The sequence below is a fragment of the Takifugu rubripes genome, chromosome 11 (genome assembly GCF_901000725.2).
Source record: "Takifugu rubripes chromosome 11, fTakRub1.2, whole genome shotgun sequence".
NCBI classification, from domain to species: Eukaryota; Metazoa; Chordata; class Actinopteri; order Tetraodontiformes; family Tetraodontidae; genus Takifugu; species Takifugu rubripes.
This window is the reverse complement of record NC_042295.1, coordinates 2,188,340-2,201,743: the sequence shown is the minus strand read 5'-3', so window position 1 is coordinate 2,201,743 and position 13,404 is coordinate 2,188,340. Positions and strand designations below refer to the sequence as shown.

General features: G+C 43.5%; 1 protein-coding gene across 4 annotated transcripts in view; it reads right to left on the bottom strand.

Annotated features, from left to right (window-relative positions):
* Positions 1-13,404, bottom strand: part of mecom (MDS1 and EVI1 complex locus) — a 67,605-nt gene that overhangs the window by 32,598 nt on the left and 21,603 nt on the right. For all 4 annotated transcript variants that reach the window (XM_029844065.1, XM_029844067.1, XM_011618072.2 and 1 more), the window contains exon 2: positions 6,856-7,187. In XM_029844065.1, the coding sequence (XP_029699925.1) occupies positions 6,856-7,187 (332 nt within the window). The remainder of the gene's footprint in view (positions 1-6,855; positions 7,188-13,404) is intronic.

Below are 13,404 nucleotides of genomic sequence, written 5' to 3'. Positions count from 1 at the left end.
CAAAAGTCGTAGAGTTACTTTTCTCATTTACACAACAAAAGGAGTCTGCAGGCAACTTCATTCCTGCACTGGTCACAGCTGCGGGCCTTTGAGGTATAGTAATAGTTGTTTTTTTTCAATAATTCATGAAAAAGGAAGTGGATTAAACGCTAAATTTGATCTTTTTTAGACAAACTTGTGAAGATAAGCATGACATCAAACAGCCACATGTGTTTGCTTTTTTTTTTTAAGCTGCGACTTGTTATCAGGGCCGGGCAGAACTTTCGGCACCACAAATCTTGTTGTTGCAGCGCCTTTCTAGACTTGAGTGTGTTGAGAAGATGGGGTATTGGTTGGCAATGTCAATAGCTTGTGTGTGTGCTTGTCTTTGTGTCATGGGTTTGAACCCTGCTGTTAACACCCCCCCCCCCCCACCACCACCACCACCACCACCATCCTCCCCCAAGAGCTAGTGATAGAAAATACTATGGAGTGGTGCCAGATTTTACTAGACTCGGGTTATTCTCTTGCCAGCCCCCATCTGCATCTCCCTCAGCTCTGTGAGTCTTTATCGCTCTTTCTTCTTAAAGCGCAGCACAATTAAAAATGACAAGTTTTACATACTTTCCGCGTGCGGATTTTCGGGCTGCGCAGTGCACAACGTTGCACGGCCATGGGGCTCATTTAAATCAACATTTTGAAATGCCTGTTTTTTGAGCGAATATAAACTAACTGTGGCAGACACACACCTTGACAGCCACACGATAGCCCCAAAACTATTCGAGACTGCATTTTCAATTTAATTTAAGTGTTTGTGCCTGCTGCTTGTTTTTGATTTTGACGTCAGAAAAGAGTCAAATATTTGGGAAGTCGTCATCTAGTGCTTTATATATACTAGCCTTTGGTCAAATTCATAGCACACCAGTGTCTGCAGATGCACGTCTGTGTGCATTATGTATTATGTCCATGCTGCTGCTGCATCTCTCTTAACCACTCTGATGCACACTGATTGTTCCATTAATGACAGAATGCATCAACCCACTGCACCTCAAATAACTGATGATGCTGTCACACTCAAATCCCATTTGTAGCTTTACTATTGAGAATCATCATAAATAACCATGACATCATCCCATTCTTATCTATAGGATGTCCCATGCTGATCGATAGTATGGCTTCTGTAGTGTAAATAGCATCTAATGTCCCATCGTCCCCTTCAAATAGGTCTACATAATTTATGACAGTTCAGATACCAATCCACAATTTATTTCACCCCACCTCTGCTCCTATTATACTGGTGCTTTTGAGTCTAGATGAGAGATTGGAAAGAAGCATTTGTTGCTCACAGAAGAATAAAAGAAAAAAAAAACCCACATGCTTGTGTTCCCCGAAAGCTCCCATACATTTTCCTGGCAAGTTCCAGGAGGCTCATCATTCTGATAAATAGGAGGAGGAGGAGATGGGAAGGGAAGAAAAATAAGGAGTGGCAAGAGTGGACCTGAGTGCTGCATGGTCCCACCCGGTGGTGGTAATGAAGGGACATCTGTTACTCAGATGACAGTGAGAGTGGCAGGCCTATTTGCGCTGCCACTAGTGCACCGTGATGGATTGGACAGACAAAGCGGATGGAGGCTGTGTGGAAATGACAGGCTGTGTTTCCATTTGCGTGAAAAATCTAGCTAAGGTGGCTAAGGTGACTGAGTGGGTGGGGAGAAAAAAGGGAACGCAATAATGATTTGTTGTTGGGCGATATCTCTGGTCTTTCTATCTTTTGTCTTAATTTCTTCTACCTATTACACCTGTGTGCCAATTTTAATTTTTTTTGCAGTCATTCTTAAAAATTATATTTGTTTGTATGTAAGTATTGTGTTTCTTATCAGTGATCCTACCCAGATGACCTTCTGTCTTGATGTAGACTAGAAGGAAAGCTAGTCCTTCACAATAAAGGCCCCATTTGAGCTCTGTGTAGCGAGTCCTGAATGATTCAATTTGAACTTTATTTATACACAGAAACCAAGAGCCCAACAGTAATGAAGAAAGTCAAAAGTTAACAGGAGGAAACCATGAACAGGACCATGATCATACGGAGGGGTCCTTCTGTTGATGGCCAGAGGAGGAGAAGAACCATGATGACTTGATGAGAAACCAAAGATTTGAGCCAGTCAGAACAGGTTAAAGGAGATGATGTAGGAAGAGAACTTGTTTTCCAGTTCCATGCAGCGTTGCCAAGTGCCCCAAATAATAGGACTGGAGAGGATCCTGTACTGGAGTGCAGCAGGTAGTAAGTGGTGGAATCCTGTTCATCAGCACTGACTGATAAGGGTTAATACAGCCCATAGATTCCTGAAATACATCGGGCACTCTGGGTGTCTGTCCCTCCCTGTCAGTGCTGTCAGCAGAAATTTGTCACAAAGGATTTTTTCCGGCAAACCTCTGGAACATTTTCAGACGGTTCCAACCAACTAATTGTTACTTCAAGTACTTCAAGTCCTGGTAAACAGAAAGAGAGAGTGAGCTAGAGAGAGATAATATAAATAAAGAAATGCAAGCAGACACCTATGTAACATCTAAACATTGAACCAGTAAATTCCAGTTGAGCCCGAGGGTGTTTCATGTTCACCTTGTTTCAACCGTCTAATTGCTGTGGAGGACAAGCATTTAACAGTCCAGTAATCCTTGTATTGATAATACCCGCATGTTTTCTCAGACTAGATTGGTGTGGACAGGCAGAAGAATAAGTGGGGGCCATCCTAATGACTTTCCCTCTGCAGTACTGGCTGCAAATGTCCTGCACCAATGATCTCCTCCGCGATTCTCCCCATTCTGCTCTGTCTGTGTCACTCTTCTGCACGGAAAGAACCACCTTCTCTGGTTAACATAGCAAATAATGACCTGCTAAATGATAACTGTGGTGTTGTCACAGGAGGCTAGTCAGGACCCTTCCCCCCCGAGCTTGGTGTCGTGCACCTTCGCCACCTCAGAAATGCTAATGATCAATAAGAATGACTCCTTGCACAATTGATCAGAATCTATATCCTTGTATTCGTCTGAGGGAGATGGAGCGCAGCAATCCTGCCAGGAAAGCTGGTCGCAGAAGACGTCGACGAGGGACAGCGTGCACCTTATCTGCACTTTAAGTAACATGTGGATCACGTACGGGATGAATAAAGCTGCATCGTTAGCGCGCGATTATTTCAAAACGCGACCTGACTCTCTTGTTCTTTGTGGGGTTGGCTTCTGGTGGCAGGTACTGCCCAGGAGAGTCGGAAGGTGAAGGTCAAAAGTTGGCCTGGGATGGAGAGTAGCGCTGTCATTCTGTGGTTACTACAGGTCAGCTGGTCTCTCTTCCCCTCCTAGAAGGTTAGGACAAAACCTCACCCCCAGTCTTTGGTAGCCTCTCAGAAACCCGCGTCATTGGTAATCTGTCTGACACAAAGAATTTTATTGTCATCTTGGCTGAGATGCTCGACTCCCCAGTGGCTTTGCTATTCTTGAGATTTAGCAGAGTGATCCAGATTTGGGGTGAGGTTATCTGTGGTAAAAGTGGGGTGTTCGGGCATGGGTGGGCGGTTGAGAAGCTGACTAAACTGCTCCTTCAAATGGTCCATGCGCTCATTTCCATTGGGCAGAATTATGCTTGATTAAGAGAGACACTGGAGAGCTTAAATTGTACACATGCGCAGAGATCCACATTTTGTCATTGCCTTATTTAGGGTTCATTGTAGCGGGCAGTGCTGTCGGCACAATAGGTGAGTTTAATGTACATACTGTATGTATATCAAGCCTCTATATTGAGCATTATCAGCAATACAGGATAAGCATGGCACACAAAAGGGTTCACTGACGACTCTGTGATGCAATTAACCAATGAGTGAACAAAAAAGTCAGTGAAGAAGTCAAAGATTATTGGCATTCCTTTGTCCAAGGCTCCACCTTGTTGTCCCAGTCCCAACAGTCTTTGTCCCTCTAACTGCACTCTGACTCTGCTGCGTCACCAAATCTTGTACTGTTGACCTTCAATTATGTAAATAGAGCAAGAGGATGAATATTTGGTCAAGAACCTGGAGAAAATTGCAATATTGGTTTAAAAGAAAAAAAAAAGTAGTATTTTAGCACTAAGCTGCATCTTACAGCCAAAGTCCCATGAGTCCAATAAATAAAGTGTGTGAGTGACAGATCAGTTCATCCCTAATGCCGGCATTTAAAAGCAGCACGACCATCTCTGGGACATTTTGGCTGAGCTGATGGGATAGACAGAAATTCAGGGATTAGTGGACTTTAATCTGAGCCCGAGAGGGGCCTTTTTCCCCACACAGAAAGGTGATGGGTGAGACGTCTGCATTATATATACAGACACACACCTCCTCCTACAACTGTCTGTCCTCATCCAATTCAAGAATCCACTTGATTTTATTGTTTGCTGGTTATTATTTCTAATATTTGGCAGAAGCTAAAAATATGTTTTGAGCCCATTTATATTGCAAACGTGTGGATGAGGTGCTACATAGCTGGAGGATTCTTTGGAACAAACCTCTTAAAGTAATGTGTGACTCTCAAATGCATTAGCATAGCATAAATAGCATAAAAATTAGCAACTTCAATTCCATGCTAACAAATGATGCAAGATCCCACATGCAGGAACAACAGAATTGTTAGTTTAACATAACTTTTAAATGTATTTCTGGACTGCTTAAACTAAATCTCTCATGAGTTTTTTGTTATTATTGTTAGTTGTTAAGAATAATGGGAGGGAGGGGGGGGGTGCTTAGCAGAAATATTGACAATGGCCCCCTCTTCTGACCAGGATATTCAGGAGAGATGCAAATCTAATCAAAGGCTCTGCCCAGCTACCTAATCTTCTATTCTCCTTCACTGTCATTGCTAATCTTCACCGTCTTGCAGACACCACTACCACCATTCCATCCCTCTTCACCACCGCCTCTCAGTCAAGACGTGCACAATGGCCTAAGTCTCTGTCCCGCCTACCACGCTATCCCTACCTTCCTGCACCCCAACCCCAGTCTGTCCATCAGTCTTACCACAAAAGGAATTCACTTCTCAAAGTCCAGGACCTTTGCTCCTGCAAGGCTGTGAGTTTATGCTAGTCTCTCCTGTACTAGTACGAAATATGCACAAATTACTGTAGTTTAACTTCAATGTGCCCAACAGCTGACCTAAGTGAACAACTACAGGTCACCTTATGCTAATTCATCACAAGTATAAATCAGGACCTGAAAAGTTAATGCGTTAAAGCGGATTCATTCATCATCATGATTAATCTGGGCTGATCCAGTAGCAACAGGCAGCAGAAGCAACCGACGAACTTTATGCTAAAGAGCGTGTTGTCGCTCTGGTGCTACAACCCCCCCCCCCCCCCCCCCCCCCCCCCCCCCCCCCCCCCCCCCCCCCCCCCTTCCAAAACAACACGCTACAGCCAACATAAAGTGTGCACACTCTGCAGGAAGTTTCTTTTCGCTGAAGCACGTCCAGTTAACAACACCACACTGAGGTGAAGCCGTTTTTTCGGGATTCTGCTAGCATTTCAGTTAACGCGTCGCCAAGCTTGTCCCAAACGACCATCCCTTATTTCTTGAGTGTGTTTTCTTGTGCAAAATAAAACACAATAAATATAGATTGAAAAAGAACGATATTTAACCGTGATTAATCAAAATGAATCCAGTGAAGCCTTCTGATTAATCTGATTTAAACTGGTTAGCACTAGCATAAATATATTGTGAATTAATGCATCTGTTTGTAGTCACCTGCACACACACACAAGCACACACTGTATGTCATCGTATTCTTTTAAACAAAGTGTCTTTCTACAGTCAGACCATGTGACCGTCGCTACCTTTCACTTTTATGGAGGGTGATGCTTCTGCATCTGCGGTAATGTATTCTTCCCCTTCAGGAAAGTCTCAGAGATTTATAGTAGTGCCCCAGAGGGGTGGTGACAAACTTACCCCAGTCTGTCACCACTGGCCTGAGTTGCCCCACAGGGCCCTCCATCATACTCTCCAAATGGAAGTGCCGTTTTACCACTCCCTGGTTGGTGACATCACCTCGTCGTGCTGGTCAGAATTGATGATTAGAGCAAACATATCTGTCTTCGCTTAATTTACAAATCAATTTGCTTTTGAGTCTATGTGGGATTATTGGCATCTTGATAGTCGGCAGTCAGTGGGAGCGGGGAGAATTAAGTAAGGGACGGTAAGAGGGCAGGCAAAACAAAGAGGGAGGGGTGGGGGGTGGGGTCAGCAAGGGTTTGTGGCATTTACCATATTTAATGCAGAGGGATGTCATGGCTGGATATCCATTCTGAATAATGTAGCATTTCATCATAAATACTTTACAACTTATTTACTTAATGGAAATAGTTATGGCTTGCTGTCAAGATGGTAATTAAGCATTTTGATACAGTGCTCTCTCTCGCAGGATCTCATCTTCCCTCTCCTCATCTAATATCCTCCCACCTGCCTCAACACACTTAAACTCACTTGCAATTCACTCCAGAGCTTTTCAAACTCCATATTCATAATCCCCCCCACCCCCATGAATCACCAGAATGGTTAATTCATGCTAAAATGCATAAAACATCTTACACAATTCTAGATGCTTATTCCTACATCGGCCATTGAATATAAAGATCACGGTACTTTTAGAAGTTAAAGGCTTTTTAAAACAATTTGACTAAACCGAATCACAGAGGACATATTTTTACAGTCTCCACCAAGAGCAAAGAGGAGCTAAACCTACATTTTGATATTGAACTTTGACATTTTTGCATCACCATATTGCCTGAAATGACCTTTTTCTGCGAATCAATCACTTCGGAAACTCAGGAACTTTGAAAGATCCCGTCTGCTGTGTTCCTACCTCAAAATCTCGAGTGGGACTTTGACGGACCGTCCAGCGTTCCCCTTGATATGGCCCAAAGCACTCCCCGATGTTGATTCTCCGGCAGCTCCAGATTCCTAGGCGCCTCCCAGGAACCCCTGACTCTCGCAGCTCAAAGTCCAAAGGAATGGTCAGATCTTTGGGAAGCAGGAGGCTCTGGTGTTGGAAGGACAACGATTCCTTGGAAGAAGAATCATCATCCAACGTTGGGTCATCTGCCGTGTTCAAAGAAAGGGCAGCATCCCCACCCGAGCTACAGACGGCATCCAGGTAGTCAGCTGGGTAAAGCAGCAACTCCTCTTCCCCGTTACCTGGGAAAGACAGTCTTGATGTGAGGGAATTGCTCAGTGTTGCAGCTGTATCACAATATTTACACACCAGAATATTCTGCTTTTTTCGGAATTGCGTCCATCACTGTGTAAAATTCCATGTTATGCAGGCAATTACGTATAATTCTAATACTGTAAGAGAACGAAAACACAAAATCTGCTTCGTGATGCTTTAAACAAGAAAGCAGCATTATGAAAGTTGTCTGCGCTGATGTCGAGGTGTCTTTATTTGTGTCACTGTAGAAAGTAGATATGTAAAAAAAAAAAGAGGTGCACGGACAATGATGCGGTTATTTCAGGGGGGTCTAATGAAAAGCTTTCATTTCAGCCCCGAGAGCTGCCAGTAACTAAAACTAAAGACGTTACAACCACTTAAAACAAACTTTGCACCCTATAAGTGCCTCACTTTAACTTCTTGAGACGTTTATATTCCTCAGTCTTGCAACACAATGATTATCACACTGATTAGTACAATGATTATAACATTTCCACAATTAATTAAGAGCCAGGAAGACATTCAAAGCTTGAAAGGAGTCATAGTAACTTTATGCTTCCCCAGTGTGCATTTGAGATGGGCTGTGGCTAACGCTGACTGACAAGGGCACGGGTAGCTGGGGTTCTGCTAATGAGGCTCCTCACCCCATCCCTGGGCTGAGGAGCATTCCTGAAGGACTGGCCCTGTGACACTATACCACCGCGCTGTCATCTTTGATCCACAGATACACAACACACAGTTCTTGTTCACTGGCCATGAAGGAACCGTGATTCTAACTGACTGAACAGGTGGTCATAACGAAATTGTCGCTTCCATCTTTGTTCACCTCTCAACACTAAAAAAAGTTGCAAGTTAGCTAAAATACAGATTCTCCAGGACACCGTGTGGACTTGGATATCCTATAAGTATGCAAACTTTTGCTAAAATCAGATTATTTGGGGCACAGTGATGCAAAACTGTCAGGTTTGGTAGAAAAAGTGCACGGCTTGTTGTCCCCCGGCATTTCAGAAACACGGTTTCTTTATCATTCAAAATATAACACTAATCAAAAGATTTCATCAACCAGACACTTGATATTCGTGTGGTTAGTTGGATGTGTGTATCTGTGTCAGCAAGGTTTGTGTTTGACATTTTTAGTCCACTAAAACCTGATCACAGCACCTTAATTGTGATTAGCATTCTTGTGATTAGCATGTGTTCTATGGAGGTGGCATAAACAGCCCGTATTAAACGCCAAGCCTATCAATCAAGTGTTGATTTTTTTCCTTCATTTTTCAGTTCAGTGCATGTGTTTGCAAGTGTAAAGTGTGCTCACAGCCGTTTTGGAAAGAGAAAAAAGATAAAAGCCAATCCCCCGGAGCAGAAGAGGTCCTTCACATAAACACACCTCCTATCTTTCTGCAAGGTAAGATCAAAGAAAATATGCCATGTTCAGAGTTAAATTATGATCTTGTGTGATTTCTGCAAAAAAGACCACTTCACAGTCATTAGGCTCTGTGTGTGTGTGTCTGTGTGTGTGTGTGTGTGTGTGTGTTTAGAGCTCTCCGTTTGTTTGTTTAGCAATGATCATTATAGCAAGCTGACGCCCTCCGTGAAATGAGGAGAGCTAAAAAAGAGACGGGGAACTCCAGCTGGGAGCAAAATTGCTACTTCAAATACATTATGAAAGATGGCCGAGAGGGATAATAATGTAAATAAGTCAAAAGAAAGCGAGTGTAAAACCCAAATTATGCCACTTTGATGTGGACATGTGTAAACATCGACGGGAATAGCATTGTTACCTCGCAAGCCAAATCCCTCGTGGACGCGCTTGTCACACAGTTGACACCAAATATCCTTATTTCCTATTAAATACTGATAATAAACCAACATTTACTCTGCATGGGTGGACTAGATTTCACCTCTGCCACGGGAGCTCGGCTGGACTCATATATCATGGATTTACTGCGAGCTCTGCCGAACTCTGAGAGTGAATTAAAGATGATAGAAAAAAACGATTCATCACTGTGACAAAGCACTTAATGGAGGTGTCATCCAAGCAGTTTACAGGGAGGAGCCAGCAGATGCACCCCCAGGACTAATGGGGACACAATTCTCCTGTTAAGTTGGAAAGTTTTCCAGCCATGGATTTTTAAATGGAGCTTAGGAACGACTGTTCTTGTGAAAACGCTTCTGTTGAGATGATTTTCGTCCTGTTTAACTAACAGCTGGATGAGGAGATCTCACGGTTGACTATTGGGGTCAATGTTGCTCGGGGGGGTCACGCTCCAGGTTTGATACAACGTGGATTCAACCTGAACGAAGCACCTTAAATATTTACTTGCTTGTTATCAGAATCCATCACTTGCTGCCCACAAGGGTCCATTGATGCCAAAATTAATCACACATGAGCTCTTACTAAAAATACAAATACATAGAAACATAAATACCCAAATAAATGTGAGGCTAGCCTTGGGTAGGTCCAACTCACTGCAACCGAGCTCATTCTACTTTACTGTTACTACAGAAATTGGAAAAGGGTGTTTGTTTTGCTAAGCACTGTTAATTACAGACGGTAGTTCGTGTTCCCGGATCTACAGTGAGAAATGTGTTCGGAGCCTTGGGCCTCAGGAGAGGCCATGAGCTTCCTAATTAACTCCCTTTCTGGGCCTGTTTGAGGCTTTCGGGTACTTTCCATGAGCATTTTGTTCCGTTTAAATGACTCTGGAACCTCTTACCGAACAAATAGGCTTCCTTTTTTGCCTGCTCACAGTTTAGTTCTCAAATTAGCCTATTCAAAATAATGTTCAAAGAACAAACAGGACTGCACGGCGCATTTTTAATTACACCCCCTCGGTCCACCAACACGCACAAGGCTCTAGTTCTGTGGCGCCGGCACCAGTTTCTTTCTCCTTTTTTTTTCAAGTTTATCACATAGCGCCCACTCCAAATGGAATACGTTCCCATTCTGGGCTGATTTCTAAATTAACATCACACAGTGAAACCTTAAGCTGGTCCCTCGCTGCACACGTGCACTGAGGGATACCCAATTAATTAGAATTACTCAGGATTCATAATGAGGCTCTTTTAATGGTAAATCTGTATTTCCCGTGACAGAATGACAATGACATCTGTAGACAAAGCAGAATTCATCGGGAGAGCTGCTGGGGGATTTGAACATGTTTCACACGAGCCTGACAAACGGCCTATTAATTATCTCATGTTGTCCGACAACAGCCCCTTGATAGATGTTTGGACAGGGCGAGGATGAGAAGATACGCCGGAGGGGACAGAAGGTGGGCGAGCGTTCCGGGAGATGCATGAATAAGTGGAGGCCTGCACTCAGGCGACCGATCAATACGGCGCATCTCTCGCGATAATGCCTCTTTTGTGTTAGCAACTTAATGAACACCTTAATTAATAGAGAAAAATAGAAAACGCACAGCAAAATAAACCCACACCGGGAATGAGGAAGGTTCTTCACTCCATGTCATCAACTCAGTGGCAATGTGGAGCATATGGACGCCCCTCATGGGGATGATTTCAGCCCTGAGTCTAATTTGCAGTTTATCTTTTGCTTGTGCAGACAGACAGCTTTTATTTGGGCACCTGTTGCCAAACTGCTTTATGATTGTTTGAGCTCTACATTTGGCTTAATGAGATAGGATCCCAGTTGGATCTCACGCCTGTCAAATGTAAAGCATGCAGATTAACAACCTGCTGCTCACTTTGCTTCCACGTGTCATCCATCAACTTAGGCGGGGAAGCGGGGGCACTGCGGAGCTAGAAATGAGAGGAGATGGGTTGGCTACGGCTGCCAGCCTTTTAGAAAATAGTCCATGAGAGGCGACGGTGATGAGGGACGTGGAAATGAGAGACGTGGGGCGCACACACGCGTTAGAAAAAGTTAGTTTTCTTCCAAAATTCACTGATTTTCATCTTCTACCATTCTTGATCCTACAGTTTTTCCACTTCAGCCCTTATTCGAGCGGCCTTCTTCCTCTGGCATCCAGCTGTTGGCGCTCCTGGAGCAGTTTATGGGTTCAGAGCAATGATCTAAATCACTGGGAAAGTTGGTGTTGTCGTTGGACGGGGACGACAAAGAGAGACAAGAAAAGCTACGTACATCAAATGTAAAGAAGCTGGAATAATGTTGTCTGGGATTTGTGTGTGATTATTACCATTTATGTTGGCTGTAGAATAGGCATTACACATTAATACACCAGATGTAAGGCCATGTCCTACCTCCCCCATCTCTTTCTGCTTTATTCATTAGAAAATTAGTCACACGAGGTAACACATCCATAAATATGTTCAAATCCCAAAATGGAACTACTCAGGCTTGGAGGTGAATCTCCTACTTCCTTTTTCCTTCCCACTTTCTCTACTTCCTCTCCCTCACATGCCTCCTCCCTGCTCCGCACCTCTCAATGCATAAAACCCACCTCACATCCATCACAGGGCAGAAATTTAAGGGGCCAAATTGGCCTCATCTGTCTCAATGTTGGATGCAGATGGAGTTTCTCCTGTCAAGAGAGGTGCAGTTATTCACTCACCCACATCTTCAATCTGCCTTAAAGCCAGACCAGCCTGTACCAGTCGTGCCGCTCCTCAGACACCTTATGAGGCTGACAGCTGGAAAAAGAGGGGCAAACTAGTAAAGTGACAACTACACTAACCACACACACTGTCTGAATCATTCAATTTTTTTCCTCCTTGAAATTTTCCTTCCTCCTCTGTTGAGTTTCCATCTTGCGCTCCTTCTTACTCAGACTTGCTTACTCATAATCACGCAGAAATCCATTACAGGCCGCGGCGGCCATTGAATCGGGTGCACTGGGCTGGTCTGACCAGGCTCATTAATAAAGGCCTAAATGAGGTGTCATGCATAAAACATGAGGTGCTCCGTGTTGCCACAATGAACCGCTTCTCTATAATTGCGTCTCAAAGTCGTAAAATGAAGACAAAACATTTGAAGAGATGTTCTGTCACCTCTCTGCAGATGCAACACTAATCATTGGCATTTTCCAAGGGCTGGCCCTCCCCTTGGAAAGGAGAAACACTGAAGACCCAGGTTATAAATATTGACTACACCCTCGCAGTAATGGGACCTAATTGAATAGTTATAAATTAGAAAATAGAATGGGAGGACTAAAGTGACAACGACAAGGATAGATGAAAATTCATTTTAAACTATAAACCATTACTTTTCTTCAGATCTGGGCATTGGTCTGTGTTTTAAAAGTGATTCTACCCACCCTTGTCACATATGATGTTATTTTCTTTTGTCTATCTCACTTTGTTAACCTAATCCGATTTGGCGTGAAAGCCAGGAGCCACGACAATTCCCACATCGGCAACTAATGAACGCCGCTAGGCTTTAAAATGTTTACTGACGTACAACCTACAACGTGCCTCGTGGTACAGAGATGGCTCCTGCTGGGTTTAATAACAGCAGCGTCACCTCCTCTTCACCACTTTGAAATTCCTTAACTCACGCATTGACTTTTTATTCACTGCTAGCTATTTCACCTTATATTACCTCGTATTCAACTCCTCCAGAGGATACGCTACCACAGATAGACATGTATCTGCATTGTTGCTTAAGATGGGGGGAGCAGGATACTAGTTACCTTCAAAGAAATACTTGATACAAAGCTATACCTGTATATTCACCTTGACCAACAAGCTGTCTCGCTGTAGCCTTTATCTGGTAGGACGAAAACAACCCCAGTGGCTCCTCCTTTGTTTTAAGTTGGCAAATTAAGTGTAGATATTGGCCAAATTAGGTAAAAAAAAGACTTTGCTAACATTATAATTTAAGACCATTGATTTTAGGCAGTTCAGAAAAAAAAAATCCTAAATAATATAAAAGATATGGTAGGATAGAAAAACAGACTACACAGGGAGAAGCTATGTAATTACCACAGACAGACAGACAGACAGACAGACAGACAGCACAAGCAAGAGCAACCAACACACACAGACAATAAACACACACACACACACACACACACACAACCATGGTGACAGAGAAGCTTTGCATTGAATGATTAGAATCCAACCTGGGGTTGACACCCGACAGTTAAGGAGTTCCTGTCGTGACAGCGCGGTGACATAATGATGGTCCTGTGGTTGTCGGGGGCGTCAGTTGTGATCACAGTGCTCAGTGGGGGAGATAAGGACACAAAAAATGAATCTCGGTGATTAATGTGCGTTAACCCG